Source organism: Oncorhynchus kisutch, linkage group LG30, assembly GCF_002021735.2.
Source record: "Oncorhynchus kisutch isolate 150728-3 linkage group LG30, Okis_V2, whole genome shotgun sequence".
Taxonomy (NCBI): Eukaryota; Metazoa; Chordata; class Actinopteri; order Salmoniformes; family Salmonidae; genus Oncorhynchus; species Oncorhynchus kisutch.
This window is the reverse complement of record NC_034203.2, coordinates 41118564-41136776: the sequence shown is the minus strand read 5'-3', so window position 1 is coordinate 41136776 and position 18213 is coordinate 41118564. Positions and strand designations below refer to the sequence as shown.

The 18213-nt window shown below is 40.0% G+C and overlaps 1 protein-coding gene across 2 annotated transcripts; it reads right to left on the bottom strand.

Annotated features, from left to right (window-relative positions):
- Positions 1 to 4009: 4009 nt before the first annotated feature.
- LOC109875368 (homeotic protein spalt-major-like) lies at positions 4010 to 16632 on the bottom strand. Of its 2 annotated transcripts, XM_031810250.1 has the most exons (5): positions 16192 to 16632; positions 12142 to 12849; positions 11629 to 11943; positions 11167 to 11577; positions 4010 to 10811 (listed from the first exon to the last, which is right to left on the bottom strand). In XM_031810250.1, the coding sequence occupies exons 1-5, from the start codon at positions 16454 to 16456 to the stop codon at positions 9853 to 9855; spliced, it is 2658 nt and encodes an 885-aa protein (XP_031666110.1). In that variant the 5' UTR covers positions 16457 to 16632; the 3' UTR covers positions 4010 to 9852. The 2 variants fall into 2 exon arrangements, with proteins under 2 accessions (XP_031666110.1, XP_031666109.1); XM_031810249.1 differs by having other exon boundaries at positions 11167 to 11943.
- Between the last annotated feature and the right edge of the window lie 1581 nt (positions 16633 to 18213).

The window sequence follows — 18213 nt, the reverse complement described above, 5'->3', positions numbered from 1 at the left end:
CGGGGTTTATATACATCATTGTTGCCGATCCAGTAGTGACGAACCTACCGATTCTACATGTAGAATCACAATACTTGTCGGTGGCCAACAACTTATATTTGAGTTAATCAGGGAGTACAAACCCACACTTCGAGGAGCCCAACAAAAAAAAGAGAAAAGCACCACTTTTTATCTATTTTTTCTAAAGTCATCAATGGATTATGGAAGTATAGGATATGGATCAGCAGCTCAGACATCTTTAAAAAAGCTAGATGTTATCCAGCCCCAAGCCCTAAGAATATGTTGTGGAGCACTTAGGACCTCTTCTGTGGCAGCGATGCAGGTAGAGTTGGGAGAGATGCCATTATTTTGAGAAGACAACAGCTAGCTATGACATATTACGTAAATCTACAAGGACATGAGGTTACACATCCTACAAAAAGTTGCTCCTATGGTGCTGGGAACATGGACAAAATCTGAATCCAATCTTTGGGTGGATAGGCAATTGCATGGCGAGAGTGATGGGATTGTTTGGGAGGGTGTTTAACCCCTCTGTGGTTCTTCCTGCTATCCCACCTTGGTTTCTCCCTCAACCAGGGATAGACCTAGAGTTGCTTGAGAGGCTAAGAGCTGTTGAGGAAGGAGTAGATTCAGTTGTAAGGGAACATTTAAGAACACAGTAACTATACTTTCTTTAATATATTCACAGATGGATCTAAGGACCCTAAAACAGGAAGGGCAGGAGTAGCTTTTAGTGTTACTGAGTTTAATGTGGCAAAAAGAGCAACGGATCATTTATCTGTTTACACAATGAGGTTGTCGGCCTTTACTATTGGCTGCAGAGTGGGTGGAGGAGGTGTGGCCAGACAGGGTAGTCATCTGCTCTGACTCCTGTACAGCACTGATGAGCTTAAAGTCATGTGTGTCCCAGGGCAGACCGGATCTATTGTATGAGGTTTTGCAGTGCTTATATAGGGTGAAACAGATGGGGGAATTTGTGATGTTTCTCTGGGTACCAACTCATGTGGAAGTAGAGGGGAATGAGGAAGTGGATATTATCGCCAAGAAGACTCTTAAACATCCTAATGTCGAGATGGAATTTTCAATCAGTAGCGGTCCAAAGATGATCTATTTTATTGACAAGATATTTGAGTGACCGCTCTAACAATGGAAATAAATTGTGTATAGATTAATCAGAACATGACGATTATATCGACTTTAAATCTTAAAGTTCCTGAACATTCAAGGAAAGACACACTTTTTCTAAATGGAACTTTAATCATTATCATGACAGCAAATAAAACAATCCTGAATGAGAATACAACAACCATACTTTCTAATGTTATAGGCCTACTTTAAAAACGATACAAATTCTTAGCGTCACAAACTGGAATTCCAAAAGGGAGGTTGAAAGTCATCAATTGATAGAATATAGTCATTATATAACATTAACACAAACTGAACCTATAAGACAATGCAGTAAAATAAGCTTATAGGTTGAGTTCTGATGGGGTATGACAGATGGACAAAGAGGCGTTGAGGCCTTCATGAATTATTTTCTTCAAGAATTAAAGGGTATATTGTGACATCGTGACTTCCGGACTTGTCTCCCTGCTACTGTGCTGTTTGTTGCTACTTGGCTACCTGCCAAACTTGAAAGTTTTTACTTTTAATAGTGCTAAACACGGCTGCTAGAATCTTGACTAGAACCAAAACATTTGATCATATTACTCCAGTGCTAGCCTCTCTACACTGGCTTCCTGTTAAGGCTAGGGCTGATTTCAAGGTTTTACTGCTAACCTACAAAGCATTACATGGCCTTCCTCCTACCTATCACTCTGCTGTACATACCTACACGTACGCTACGGTCACAAGACGCAGGCCTCCTAATTGTCCCTAGAATTTCAAGGCAAACAGCTGGAGGCAGGACTTTCTCCTATAGAGCTCAATTTTTATGGCATGGTCTGCTCATCCATGTGAGAAACGCAGACTCGGTCTCAACCTTTAAGTCTTTACTGAAGACTCATCTCTTCAGTAGGTCCTATGATTGAGTGTAGTCTGGCACAGCAAGGCACTGGAGTGACAAATCACCCTTGCTGTCTCTGCCTGGTCGGTTCCCCTCTCTCCACTGGGATTATATACCTCTAACCCCATTACGGGGGCTGAGTCACCGGCTTACTAGTGCTCTCCCATGCCGTCCCTAGGAGGGGTGCGTCATTTGAGTGGGTTGAGTCATTGATGTGATCTTCCTGTCCGGTTTTGCGCCCCCTCAGGCTGTGGAGGAGATCTTGGTGGGCTATTTTCAGCTTTGTCTGTTGGGTAATAAATTGGTGGTCTGTTGATATCCCTCTAGTGGTGTGGGGGCTGTGCTTTGGCAAAGTGTGTGGGGTTATATCCTACCTGATTGGCCATGTCAGGTGTATCATTGGACGGGGCCACAGGAAACTTCAAAGTGACCTCGAACTTTTGAACGGTAGTGTACAGTTGAAGTGGGAAATGTACATACATTTACATATAGTCAAATACATTTAAAAACTCAGTCTTTCACAATTCCTGACATTTAATCCTAGTAAAAATTCCCTGTCTGAAGCAGAATAACATTAATTGGGGGGGTTATTACTCTCCCAAATTAGTTTTTTTTATTGAAGGAATATGTTGAAGGTTTTTTTGTTGTTGAAGGAATATGCTCATCTTTTAGTATTTGTTGTCTTTCTTGCCTTTTGTAGAGGAAGATGGAGAACCCATACTGTGCAGAGGCAGGAACCACATACACGCACAAACAATGGTTACTGCTTTTATGTTGCTATTTAGACTAAGATATTTTGTGCCAAATAGAATGACCTCTGTTTTATCTTTTGTTTAATTGAAGGAAGTTCTGTGACATCCAGTTATTCTCACACACAAGCTCTCATTCCTGTTAATCAGCGCTCATTCCTGTTACTCGGCACTCATTCCTGTTACTCAGCGCTCATTCCTGTTACTCAGCTCTCATTCCTGTTACTCAGCGCTCATTCCTGTTACTCAGCGCTCATTCCTGTTACTCAGCGCTCATTCCTGTTACTCAGCGCTCATTCCTGTTACTCAGCGCTCATTCCTGTTACTCAGCTCTCATTCCTGTTACTCAGCGCTCATTCCTGTTACTCAGCGCTCATTCCTGTTACTCAGCGCTCATTCCTGTTACTCAGCGGCGCTCATTCCTGTTACTCAGCGGCGCTCATTCCTGTTACTCAGCGGCGCTCATTCCTGTTACTCAGCGGCGCTCATTCCTGTTACTCAGCGGCGCTCATTCCTGTTACTCAGCGGCGCTCATTCCTGTTACTCAGCGGCGCTCATTCCTGTTACTCAGCGGCGCTCATTCCTGTTACTCAGCGGCGCTCATTCCTGTTACTCAGCGGCGCTCATTCCTGTTACTCAGCGAGATCTGCATGGAGGAATGGGCCAAAATACCAGCAACAGTGTGTGAAAACCTTGTGAAGACCTCTATTATATACCCTTTGTTGGCAATGACAAAGTATTGAGATAAACTTTTGTTATTACCAAATACTTATTTTCCACCACAATTTGCAATTAAATTAATAAAAAATCCTACAATGTGATTTTCAGGATTTGTTCTCTCTCATTTTGTCTGTCATAGTTGAAGTGTACCTATGATGAAAATTACAGGCCTCTCTCATCTTTTTAAGTGGGAGAACTTGCACAATTGGTGGCTGACTAAATACTTTTTTGCCCCACTGTATATAACAACGTTCCAACCTTGTTTAGCATCTAGTCCAAAATGTGACATTATTCCACTATTTGTATCAATTTGCATCAATTTCAATGGGGAACTTTTATTTTGAAGGCAAACCGCAAACACCACTATTGTGGCTTATTGGGGCTACCTTCAAAGGTTTTGGCTCCAAGCTAATTGTCCAATTTTTTTTTGTTACTGTAAATACTAGAGAAGTGAGCACCAAATTTGCATGGGCAGAAATAGGAATCTCATGTGTTTTTTTTTACTGTCAACAAGTAAAACAGTGAACCCACAAGATTTCCATTCAGAATTTTACATTTATTAAAGAATACACCAGCAGATACGAAACAAAGCAAATTTAAGAGTGCGTTTTTGAACATATGAGTCAAAAAATCAAATCTATCATTTGAACTACTCAACGAGTACGGTCACATGCACACAATAATGCGATTGTGAATCGTCTGATGAATATAATTTGATTAAAACGTTTACATGCTTTGCAAGAAGAGCCATTTCCCTAATAATCTTGTTTACATGATTTACATTACAAAATCAGGCTACCCGATGGCACTGATAAATGCAGAAAATTGCCAATTAAAATAAACATTCTACCACAGTGACCATGTTATTTTTGTGAGGCATATTTGATTAGAGTTCGGACATTTAAAAGTTTGTGAAAACTACTTCTAAGACCCGTTGTTCCGAACTCACTTCACTAAAGAGTGAGGCTCGCTCGGGTGGCGCAAGCACATGTGCAGATCAAATACACAGGTAGAATGCTGATTAAGTCCAGGAACCACACCCTAACAGAGATTTATTTTTTACACTTAAAACAACTTTTACTAGTTGAATGTAGCAAAATGTTTTTTAAAAACTAATATGCAAATGAGGCAATACATAATTAAATATGCGCATACAACATAAATGAATTTTTCTGGACACTGAATGAAGTCAGCCTAAATATTTTAATTTAATTTTAAGACAGTCCAGCACCAGACTTGTCCAGAGCAGATTGTGGATCAAACAATTTTTTTTCATCTATCAGTAAAATAAAGACATTTACATTTTTACAAATAAAATGTTACTTAGAATAAAAAATTTACAGCATATCAACAATTCCCTCTGGGCAAGTCTGGATAATATATATCTAAGGATAACCAAACAAAGTGGTGAATGCTGATGCTGCTGAAAAGGAGTTGGCATGTGGTAAGAGTCTGACTTTCAGGAAATGGCAGTTTAAAGACGAGTACAATGAATTAAGAGTACCAAACACCAAAACCCTATTTAGACCCAATCCTCATCTCTTCAAAGTATGTTCCTAAATAAAGTACAGTTTTGTAACATTCTCTATGAAATGGGCTTGGAAATTGTGTAATTCAATGTAGTGAGCTTTGAAATGACTGATGCATGTCCGGTTGAGCTAACGTGCGCTAATATGATTAGCATGACATAAGTAACAAGAACATTTCCCAGGATATAGACATGTCTTATATGGTCTGAAAGCTTATATTCTTGTTAATCTAACTGCACTGTCCAATTTACAGTAGCTATTACAGTGAAAAATTTCATGCTATTGTTTGAGGAGAGTGCACAACAACAAAACTATTAATCACGGCAACTGGTTTGATACATTCAGTAATATTGCTCTGATATGTCACCCTGAGGGTCCCAGAGATCAAATGTAGTATAGTTCTGTTTGATAAAATCCATGTTTATATTAAAATGTAGGAACTGGGTTCCCCACCATCTAGATGTGTGAAGGTTAGTGTTTCTGTAGGGAAGCTAATTATCCTTCATTTGACATTCCTGGGAGTGTGTAAACTTAAATTTCGTATTACCATATAATTTTTGTATGTTGTCTATAGTTATGTACTTGAAAATGTATCAATTGACCAATTCGGCACAGTTGGGCAGACTTGATACAACATTGTGAACAGTAATGCAATGGTTCATTGGATCAGTATAAAACTCTGCACATACACTGCTCCCATCTAGTGGCCAAAATCTACATTTCTCCTACACTGCTAAGTGATATAATGGCCTCTCTCTTGCATTTCAAAGATGGAACAAAAAATAAAAATAGATTTTTTTTTAAATTATCTTTTACCAGATCGAATGTGTTATATTCTCCTTCATTAATTTCACATTTCACAAACTTGGTATGAGGAACTTGCATATCCTTGCTTCAGGTACTGAGCTAAATAAAGGGAGTTAGATTTGGGTATGTCATTTTAGGCAAAAAAAAATGAAAATTAAAAAGGGTCCGATCCTTTTAAGGCATTCTAATAATTAGAAAGATTACTTAGAAAACCAGGTGTTTTAATTTTGACCTTACGCCGATTAAGATAAACGCCTTACATGACTATTGCATAATATGTTTACTGACATAATCAGTTTAATATTGAATTATTACTGTGCATGTAAACATACCCATTGAGTAATAAACAACCCTACCATCAACGTCTTCATACAAAACAAATAGATATGTAACCCACATGTTAAATTGGATCATTGATCCATACGTTTGATGCAGGAAGAAAAGAAAAACGTTGAATAATTCAATTGTTTTTCCTTAAAAACACATTTTTTTCCCCCTCCCTTCTATATACATTATTGGAGAGATACCTGATGACAACTTTATAAACTACTAAAAATGTTCATTTTTCCATAGCCCCAGCATTTGAATATCTTTAACATCCTTTGGGCTCCCGAGTGGTGCAGCGGTCTAAGGCCTTGCATCTCAGTGCAAGAGGTGTCACTACAGTCCCTGGTTCGAATCCAGGCTGCATCACATTTGGCCGTGATTGGGAGTCCCATAGGGCGGCGCACAATTGACCCAGCGTCGTCCAGGTTTGGCCGGGGTATGCTGTCATTGTAAATAAGACTTTGTTCTTAACTGACTTGACTAGTTAAATAAAGGATTTTTTTTTAAACACACAAAATGTATTGGAAACAAATATGACATCTTATCACAATTTAGTTGGACTTCTAAACTGTTACCAATAGCAGCCAAATGTCCCATACTCATTAACCGGTTTTGATGAGGACGAAACAACTTTCAGTTAGGGTGCATCCCAAATTAGAATCAATTTCTTACATAGTACACTACTTTGACCCATGGTCTCTACAGTGGCAAGAAAAAGTATGTGAACCCTTTGGAACTACCTGGATTTCTGCATAAATTGGTCATAAAATGTTATCTGATCTTCATCTAAGTCACAACAAGAGACAAACACAGTCAGCTTCAACTAACACACAAACATGTCATTTTCATGTCTTTATTGAACATGCTGTGTAAACATTCAAAGCGCAAGGTGGAAAAAGTATGTGAACCCTTGGATTTAATAACAGGTTGACCCTCCTTTGGCAACAAAAAAAATTCTGTAGTTGCGGATCAGACCTGCACAATGGTCAGGAGTAATTTTGGACCATTCCTCTTTACAAAACTGTTTCAGTTCAGCAATATTCTTGGGATGTCTGGTGTGAACCACACTCGAGGTCATGCCACAGCATCTCAAATTGGGTTGAGGTCAGGATTCTGACTGAGCTACTCCAGAAGGTGTATTTTCTTCTGTTGAAGCCATTCTGTTGTTGATTTACTTCTGTGTTTTGGGTCATTGTCCTGTTGCATCACCCAACTTCTGTTGAGCTTCAATTGGCAGACAGATAGCCTAACATTCTCCTGCAAAATGTATTGATCAACAGAAAAATGATTTTGCAAGTTTAAGCTGTCCAGGCCCTGAGGCAGCAAAGCAGCCCCAAACCATGGTGCTCCCTCCACCAGACTTTACAGTTGGGATGAGGTTTTGATGTTGGTGTGCTGTGCCTTTTTTTCTCCACACAGTGTTATATTCCTTCCGAACAACTCAACTGCAGTTTCATCTGTCCACAGAATATGTTGCCAGTATCGCTGTGGAACATCCAGGTTCTCTTTTGCAAACTTCAAACGTGCAGCAATGTTTTTTTTTGGACAGCAGTGGCTTCTTCCGTGGTGTCCTTCCATGAACACCATTCTTGTTTAGCGTTTTACATATCGTAGACTCAGATGGTATCATGTTCCAGAGTCTTCAGCTGACACTCTAGGATTCTTCTTAACCTCATTGAGCATTATGCGCTGTGCTCTTGCAGTCATCTTTGCAGGGACAGCCACTCTCTTAGGGAGAGTAGCAACTTGAGGTCGACCGATTATGATTTTTCAATGCCGATACCGATTATTGGAGGACCAAAAAAGCTGATACCGATTAATCTGACTATTTTTATATATAAAACAATGACAATTACAACAATACTGAATGAACAAACACTTATTTTAATAGATCAATAAAATCAATTTAGTCTCAAATAAATAATGAAACATGTTCAATTTAGTTTAAATAATGCAAAAACAAAGTTTTGGAGAAGAAAGTAAAAGTGCAATATGTGCCATGTAAAACAGCTAACGTTTAAGTTCCTTGCTCAGAACATGAGAACATATGAAAGCTGGTGGTTCCTTTTAACATGAGTCTTCAATATTCCCAGGTAAGAGGTTTTCGGTTGTAGTTATTATAAGAATTATAGGACTATTTCCCTCTATACCATTTGTATTTCATAAACCTTTGACTATTGGATGTTCTAATAGGCACTTTAGTATTGCCAGCCTAATCTCGGGAGTTGATCGGCTTGAAGTCATAAACAGCTCAATGCTTGAAGCATTGCGAAGAGCTGTTGGCAAACGCAGGAAAGTGCTGTTTGAATGAATGCTTAAGAGCTTGCTGCTGTCTACCACCGCTCAGTCAGACTGCTCTATCAAATATCAAATCATAGACTTAATTATAATATAATAACACACAGAAATACGAGCCCTAGGTCATTAATATGGTAAAATGCGGAAACTATAATTTCGAAAAACAAACGTTTATTCTTTCAGGGAAATACGGAACCGTTCCGTATTTTATCTAAATGTGTGGCATCCATAAGTGTAAATATTGCTGTTACATTGCACAACCTTCAATGTTATGTCATAATTAAGTACAATTCTGGCAAATTACTTCGCAATGAGCCAGGCGGCCCAAACTGTTGCATATACCTTGACTCTGAGTGCAATAAAACGCAAGAGAAGTGACACAATTTGCCATTGTCTTTTAACTAAATATGCAGATAAAAAAATATATAGTTCTGTGTATTGGTTTTAAGAAAGGCATGGATGTTTATGGTTAGGTACACATTAGTGCAACGACAGTGCTTTTTTCGCGAATGCACTTGTTAAATCACACATTTGGAACAGTGGGCTGTGATTCAATGTTAAATTAACAGGCACTGCATCAATTATATGGAACGCAGGACAAGCTAGATAAACTAGTAATATCATCAACCATGTGTAGTTAACTAGTAATTATGTTAAGATTGATTGTTTTTTTACAAGATACGTTTAATGCTAGCTATCACCTTACCTTGGCTCCTTGCTGCACTGGCGTAACCGTAGTCAGCCGTCACGCAGTCTCCTCGTGGAGTGCAATGTAATCGGCAATTATCGGTGTCCAAAATGCCGATTACCGATTGTTATAAAAACTTGAAATCTGCCCTAATTAAATCGGCCATTCCGATTAATCGGTCGACCTCTAGTAGCAACAGTGCTGAACTTTCTCCATTTATAGATAATTTGTCTTACCGTGGACTGATGAACATCAAGGCTTTTAGAGATACTTTTGTACCCCTTTCCAGCTTTATGCAAGTCAACAATTCTTAATCTTCGGTCTTCTGAGATGTCGTTTGTTCGAGGCATGGTTCACAGCTTCTAGTGAATAGCAGAGCAGCTCTAACCAACATCTCCAATCTTGTCTCGTTGATTGGACTCCAGGTTAGCTGACTCCTGACTCCAATTAGCTTTTGGAGAAGACATTAGCCTCGGGGTTCACATAATTTTTCCAACCCACACTGTGAATGTTTAAATGATGTATTCAATATAAAAAAGAAAAATACAATAATTTGTGTATTATTAGTGTAAGCAGACTGTGTGTCTATTGTTGTGACTTAGATGAAGATCAGATAACATTTTATGACCCTAATCCAGGTAATTCCAAAGGGTTCACATACCGTTTCTTGCAACTGTATAGGGAATAGGGTGCCATTTGAAATGCAAACAAATACGCTTTGGCCCTTGATTAACCTGTATGAAGTCTCTGATGAGCTTTCAGGCTGCTCTTCTGAGTGAAAGTCTTACCACATATCTCACAGCTGTAGGGCTTCTCATCAGTATGAGTGTGCAGGTGTCTTTCAAAATGACTATGGCGATCAAAACTCTTTCCACAAAAGGAGCATATGAAACATCTATTTCTTGTGTCGTCTGTAGTGGCACTGGTTCCCTCTGTACTGTCAAAACTGTCTATGCCAAGGGCAAATAAAATCCCCTCTTGACTGTAGTTTGGTTCTGTGATGTACGCTCTCATTGCAGTTTCCTCCTCTACAGGTAGTGGTGACGGTGGTACCCGGTCCTGAAACCTGGGTAGTACTGTTCCATCACCATCCTCCCTGTTCCTTGCATGTAGAACCACCCCTGCATACTGCTCTTGCTCAATCACATCCAGCTTGTCTTTCTCATCCTGAAAAGACAAGCCTTCAAGTTCCACCTCTCTAGAAGCTGACATATAGAACCCGTGGTGGTGGTGCAGTCCATCAAAAGGACTGTGATGGTATTTGACACTGGGTGAAACAGGATGGGAGTTCTGCTGCTTTGTCGCATCGGAGGAGCAACCTGGATTTAGTGATCCAGACTCCATATCACTGTGCCTCTCTGTGAAAGATCTACACAGCTGACTCTCCCTCTCATCCATGACATACTCTGGGTCGTCCTGGTAACCTGGTCGCTCTGTGCTTTGTTGGTGTTGAGGTCCTGACTGACTGAGTATCTGGGATTCAAACTGCTTCTCTTTCTCTGCTCCCCCCACCAACCCCCGCCCCCTGCCCTCCTCCTCCTCACTGTGCCCGGAGCTAGGCTGTGCTTCAGCAGATGAGGGCTGATCAAATAAATCCCTCGGTTCCCCTGGGTTCTCCGAGGGTATAGGATAAACGTCAGGCTTTTTATCATCTAGCGGAGGTAGACCCGTTAGCATGTCAGCGCCGTCTGTTTGACAGGAGAAAAAAAGTATAGAGTATTTTAACAACACGGCAATTTAAACAATGAATTGTTTAACGTCATCTTAAACCACTGATGAAGAACGGGAAAACACTTCGTGTCCATCCCAAAATGGCACCCTATTCTGTATGTAGTGTACTACTATTGATTAGAGCCCTTTGGGTCCTGGTCAATAGCAGTACACTATAAAGGGAACAGGTTTCCATTAAGGATGCAGCCTTATTTAATTATAGAACGGGCATACTGTCTGTTAATTACAGAATAATTGACTGATTTACACTCCTAAGAGAGTTAGTTTTTCATGTATTTAAAAAAATATATATATATTATTCTAATCTCTTACCTCTGTGAGTCTTCAGATGTCCTTTGAGGCTACCCTTCTGGTTGAAACATCTTCCACATATGTCACAACTATACGGTTTCTCACCCGTATGAATTCGCTGGTGCCTTTCCAGATGACCAACACGCTCAAAAACCTTCCCACAGAATGAGCAGATGAAGCACTTCTTGTCCTTGGTGACTCCTTGGAAGGTTTTCACCTTCCTTTCCGGAAAACTGGAGAAGATGGGAGGATGGTTCAGAGAAGCCCCGTCCGTGACCTGCGAGTTTGGTTGTACTGTACCGTCACTTGCTATCAAGAGTGTGTCTGAAGGTCCATAATGTTGCTGTCTGAGCTGTAAAATCATATCCTCGCTGACATCTACATATGGTTTCCCTGGAGATGAAGCACTGCTACATGACGCCTCCACCCTTCCTGGGACAGGAAGTACAGGAGAGTGATCAGTGAGACACTGGGAGTTCTGACCTGAACTGATGAAATATTCTGAATTGCTCGTCTCCATATCGTTGTCTGCTTGTGAACTGGACATCCACGGCCGACCGTCTCTCTCGTACGTTGACAAGTCATCATCCAGTTGCTGTTCTGCTCTTCCTGCAGTCTGTTCTCCTGCTTTATGATCTAGTGTCTGGAATGCATCCTTGTCCTCCCCTGGCTCAGACTTCATGGGCATCTGAGGAGCAGTTTGGAACACTTCGTACTTTCCGTTGCAACGCTCTTCCTCAGACTGACGTCTATCCAGGAGAGGCTTCTCTTCGTTGTTAGCTAGCCCGTCTATCGATACTGTGTGGAAAGATCACATTTGATTGATAAAATATTGATGCATCGGTCATGTCTTATATTAGCACCCTATTATAGGGGGTCTGGTCAAAAGTAGTGCACTACGTAGGGAAAAGGGTATCATTTGGCGTGTACATGGAATGATCTGTTGTAAAATTGTGTGCTATCTGCCGTCATTAGCTAGTGATTCTAATCTCTTACCTCTGTGAGTCTTCAGATGTCCTTTGAGGCTACCCTTCTGGTTGAAACACCTTCCACATAGGTCACAACTATACGGTTTCTCACCCGTATGAATTCGTAGATGTCTTTCAAGATGGCTGTAACGTTCAAAACTCTTTCCACACAGTGTGCAAATGAAGTGTTTATTAACCTGGAAAAATCTCTTGGTCCTCGCCCTCCTTGCCGTATTGTAATTCGGGCCAAAACCGAATTCACTTTGAGGGTCTGGGTTTGCCTTTACCGTGCCGTCGCTTGCTCTCCTGAGCGCTTCTGACTGCCTATAACGTTGTTGCTGTCTGAGTTGTAAAATCATATCCTCTCTGACATCTGACTCCAAATATGGTTTCCCTGGTAATGAAACACTGCTGCATGAAGCTGCCGTCATTCCGGAAGGTTCAGGAGAGTGATCAGGGAGACACAGTGAGTTTGTCTCCATATCATTGTCTTCTTGTGTACCGGGCATCCACGGCTGGCTGTCTCTCTCGTACGTTGACAGTTCAGCATCAAGACGATCCTCGTCTTTTCTCCTTGTAGTCTGCTCTTCCTGTTCACCCTCCCCTCCCGGCTCAATCTTGACCAGAGTCTCATCCGCAGGTCCAACGCCTTCATCCTTTCCATTGCCGTCTCCCCCAGGCTGCAGTTTCTCAACGGAGGTCCTCCTCACACAAGTGGTACCATTTTTACCAGGCCCTGTGGAAATATTCAGTCATCAATATCCTTCATTGTTTGTTTTAACAATAATCCAAATGGATTTGGATTATACACACACACACTATTGTTATTCTTATCGTGTTCTTTTTTTCTTTACTTTAGTTTATTTGGTAAATATTTTCTTAACTCTTTTTAAACTGCACTGTTGGTTATGGGTTTGTAAGTAAGCATTTCACGGTAAGGTCTACACCCGTTGTATTCGGCACACGTGACAAATAAAGTTTGATTTGAGGCTGTGGGCGATTGGGATCAAGGGTTGTAATGGTTTGTAAGAATAGATTATTTGATTTCACAATCCTACTATCATGATAGTGAGTAAGCCTCGTCCGAGCCAGGACGGCCCATAGGGCAAGAGCGTCCTGTTCCTATAGTGGGATGTACAAGTACAGCTAGGGGTCACATTGAATTTTCCACAGCAAACCCCCCCCCCCCCCAGTAGAATAGTTTACTTATTCAATTGTTCAGACCGTCTCATTCTATGAGACAATATTATGTTCCTCTAAGGCTCCTTCAAATTGCGAGTGCGGCACAGGGAGAGAAATACGCCCAGTCGTTGTAGCCTACAATCTTAATACAGTTGCAGGGGGCAGTATTTTGACGTTTGGCTGAAAAACGTAGCCAAATGAAACTGCCTATTTCTCAGGCCCAGAATCTGAGAAATTATATGCAATATAAATTGTCAGATTAGGATAGAAAACACTCTAAAGTTTCCAAACTGTCAAAATATTGTCCGTGAGTATAACAGAACTGATATTGCAGGCGAAAACCCGAGGAAAATCCAACCAGGAAGCGCTTCTTATTTTGAAAGCTCCCTGTTACATTGCATGCCTTCCCTCCATTTAAAGGGATATCAACCAGATTCCTTTCCCTATGGCTTCCACATGGTGTGAACAGTCTTTAAACATAGTTTCAGCCTTGTATTCTGAAAAATGAGTGAGAACGATCACATCGCGTCAGTGGATGGCTGTGTGTCCCCAGAGTTTTGCATGTGCAACAGCTTGGAGCAGACATTTTCTCTCTCTCTGTCTCTCCTATTGAAAAAGCTACGGTCCGGTTGAAATATTATCGATTATTTATTGTAAAAACAACCTGAGGATTGATTATAAAAAACATTTGACATGTTTCTACGAACTTTACGGATACTATTTGGAATTTGTGTCTGCCCGTCATGACCTGCACGAGCCTGTGGATTTCTTAACAAAACGCGCCAACCAAATGGAGGTTTTTTTTATATAAAAAATGATCTTTATCGAACAAAAGGAACATTTATTGTGTAACTGGGAGTCTCGTGAGTGCAAACATCCGAAGATCATAAAAGGTAAGCGATTCATTTTATTGCTTTTCTGACTTTCGTGACCAATCTACTTTGCTGCTAGCTGTTTGTAATATTTTGTCTGCTGAGAGAGATGTCCTCACATAAACGCTTGGTTTGCTTTCGCTGTAAAGCTTCTTTTTTTTTTATTTTTTATCTGACACACCAGGTGTATTAACAACCAGCTATGCTGGTTTTGTTATATTGCACCTGTGATTTCATGAAAATTAAATATTTTTTGTAATTTAATTTGGTGCTCTGCAATTCAACGGATGTTGACGAAAATGATCCCGCTAACGGGATGGGTGCGTCAAGAAGATAAAAGACGATGATCACGGAGCCTTTCGGGTGTTATTAGGCTACACTTATTTCTCAAATCCCAATGAAATGGTGTAAAATGCACCATTTTATGAACTGAATTTTTAGCAGCAGCATTGTTAGCAGGCTCCATCGGGCGTTGAATACATAGGGCTAAATGTGACACGGGTCCGGTACATGATCCTTGGGTTGGCTGTGCGCCAGCGGAACACTTTTTTGGGACATTCGAATCATCAATATGTTGCTATAACAACAACAAGATAGTCTATGTTTAGACTTTAGACTTTGATCTAGCTAAAAAATTATCCCAGTGGTGGAAATGCAGATGGGAAACCTTCCGCCTATTTATTTCTTGCCAATATGCTGCATGAAGGTGAAATAAAAAAAATACTTAAAATCAGTTGGTCTACATCATAATGCTTATTGCTAAATAGCACAGCTGCCTGATTTACTTAATTTAACCTTTATTTAATTAGGCAAGTCAGTTAAGAACAAATTCTTATTTACAATGACGGCCTAGGAACAGTGTGTTAACTGCCTTGTTCAGGGGCAGAACGACAGATTTTTACCTTGTCAGCTCGGGGATTCGATCCAACGCTCTAACCACTAAGCTACCTGATATTGACCAACATGTTATATTGGGCTCATTTCTTGAGGGGGAAATTATATTTCAGATGTCAGCATCTTGTTATGTTGGAGTAGGATTTCCTTCTAAAAAGGTCACCAGAACTGACTCTCTCACAGTCACCCCCCCCCCCAAAAAACTGTTAGGTTCTTCCGCAACCCCAAACTAGGAACCCCCTATCTCCCAAATCAACCACTGAGTACAACCCATGGACAGGATTCTTGTCTGTTGTAGGGCCTTACTCCCAATCCATCTCCTTAATGTGAGTGCTAAACAATCTGTGTTCAAATCAATGATTTATATATACACACTAGATGACTATTAGGGAGTGCTGTGTTGAAGCCATCGTGCCTCCATCTTGGCTCTCCCCCACCATTGTAAAGAAATATTTTGGGAATGATAGAAAACGCATTTATTAATGTCAACATTCCTTTTTGCTACATGTATTTTATTACAGACACCTTATTGCAGTTTTAAATACATTAAAAGTTTTCCTTAAAGTCGTTTTTTGAAATTACTAAAACGTTACTGTCCCCACTACAACAATAAAAATACTTAAATGCATGTCATTTAAAACATTTGAAACATTTCATTGAAATACTGTAGAATTCCATCCATTGCTATGGAGGACTGCTCCTACTGAGGAGAGCCAATATGGCCGACCGGTGGCCTCAAAGCCTCTCAATGGCCAATAAATAGCGTTTACAATCCAGGATGTATATATATCGTTTGTTCAAACCCTCAACCTTCCAATCTCAGGGCGTAGGCCTGCACTCTAACCACAAGGCCACTGAGTTGGTTATAATGATAGTCATTGCTATTCCTCTCCCATCCCATTGGGCAGTCTGAGATATGACTGGAGGACATGAGGCCTTCAAACTGCACATTTTTTAGCCCAGGGCTAAATGCCGTGAGAACGTGTGTAGGCTGATTAAATAAGGCTAGTTACATTGTTTACCAGCGAAATGGTCATGTAATATTGCTAGAACCCTAATGTGACTTGCACAGTTAACTATTGATAATTGATTGATAGTAAAAGTGAGTTAGTACCACTACTTCGACCCACCTTTTCTCCCAAGATTCTCAGCAGCGACTGATCGACCATGATGGATGCGTTTTCGAGGTTGAATCCCTCGAGCTCTTCGAAGCTCGCTGTCAAGTTGTTGTACATTATTTTTCAGGACGTTGATTTCATTTTCCCGTCGACACATTTCCACACGTAACACAACTATGCCATCGTCGACTACTTTGCTAATTTCTGAAACCGCAGCTTTAGAAAGTACCTCTATGATGGAAGCGATCTGAGCCCGGAGAGAAACACTGCTCAACATTTTCAAACGTTTGCGAAAACTAAACAGAGATCGGTTGACTTCCGCAGAAGATTTAAACTTCGTGTCTAAGTAATATGCTAATAATGTTTTGAAAATGGTAAATATGCTAGCAACAATTTGATCCGTCTAGTTCTGAGTAGATAGCTACATACACCGCTGTGAAGCAGGCAAGGATAACTAAGTACTTCCGGATCACGGATTTTCGGAATCCTTCAGAATAAGAGTCTTGTCATGTATACTTTGTGAATGAATAATTAGGACGAAAATTATGGAAACTCTCCAGAATTATCTATATATCTTATTATTGTTATCATACAAAGAGTAATTAAAAATACTTCTATTAGATATGTGATTTATTTGTTTATTTTTTCAAGCCGAAATGGTCAACAATGTTTTTTTGTGTGTACTCAGGAGCACTTCTAGTTTCCAAATCCACCCAGAGCATCGTCGGTGCTCATTTTGAGGCCCTTTAAGATCCAATAATCATCATTAGGATCATGTAGATCATTTACAGGTATGCCGTCAGTTTAACATTAACACGTCATCTACAGATCACATTGGTCGGAATTTGGCACCTCCATTATAAGGAAATCCAAGTGCTATATTTGTACCATTGAGGGCCAGTTTCCCAGACAGATATTAAGCCTAGTCCTGAACTAAAAAGCTTGTTCAATAATGATTCTCCATTGAAGGTGCTTTGTTCAAACTCATCTGTTTTGTATGCTATGGACTCTAGTGAGTAGCCTGGACCCTGGTTTTATGGACACACAATCGATTATGTACGGTGCAATATTTATGTCTGGAATGAAAAAAGTACTGCATTTAAATGTGATTCGTCACTTTTTAAGGGCCCCAAATCGTCAGTGACGTCCTCTGGGTGTAAACTGTGGATATGGAAACTAGAAGTGCTCCTGATTAGAATACATCCCCCTTTTAACTGTGACACAACGTACAGGAAATTGTCTACGGTGCAATGTGGTATGTTCAATATGAAAGAAAAATGATTGGATTCAAGCCGATTGGCCACTCTTTAAGGGCCGCAAAATGAGCACCAATGATGATGGGTGTTTAAAACCTGTGGATTTGGAAACCGGAGGTGCTCCTGAGTAGAATGGACCCCCCTTTTACTGCGACACAATGTACAAGCAATTATGTATGGTGCAATATGTATGTCTAATATGAAAAACGTACTGAACATCATTCAATAAGAATGGGCTAAATAACACTGGGATATTATTAAACATTTATTATTATTTATGGTATACAATTTATAGTACAATTATAGTTTTTTATTTTTATTTATTTCACCTTTATTTAACCAGGTAGGCTAGTTGAGAACAAGTTCTCATTTGCAACTGCGACCTGGCCAAGATAAAGCATAGCAGTATGAACAGACAACACAGAGTTGTTATTATATATATATATATTTTTTATGTATGACCTTAGCGGCCTATAAACCTACTATATAATAATAATTATTAACAGTGGCATTATAACTAATGTTTTGTTTGAATTACTGGCGTTACCATAATAACTATAACTATCTAGTGATCATTACTTCCAATACTGTTTACAATATCGGCAATGCTATAATATTATTTGTGGCACTAAAATGTTTATATAGTCAAACAAAATTCTAAGTCTGTTAACATTTCCTAATAAAAATGTTACAAAAGAAAAAGCTTAGTTGTGGGACTTTTATTTCGAAGGGAAATCTCCGAGTTAAACGCCTTATTCTTGCTTGGTCTTGCTTATTT

Bases quoted from the DNA above. Each gene is read 5' to 3' on its own strand.
- LOC109875368 (XM_031810249.1), bottom strand. From the start codon at position 16,456: ATGTTGAGCAGTGTTTCTCTCCGGGCTCAGATCGCTTCCATCATAGAG. The intron at 12,850-16,191 runs GTGGGTCGAAGT...ATATTTCCACAG, and splicing joins TGAGAATCTTGGGAGAAAAG to GGCCTGGTAAAAATGGTACC. The intron at 10,812-11,166 runs GTAAGAGATTAG...CCTGTCAAACAG, and splicing joins ACATCTGAAGACTCACAGAG to ACGGCGCTGACATGCTAACG.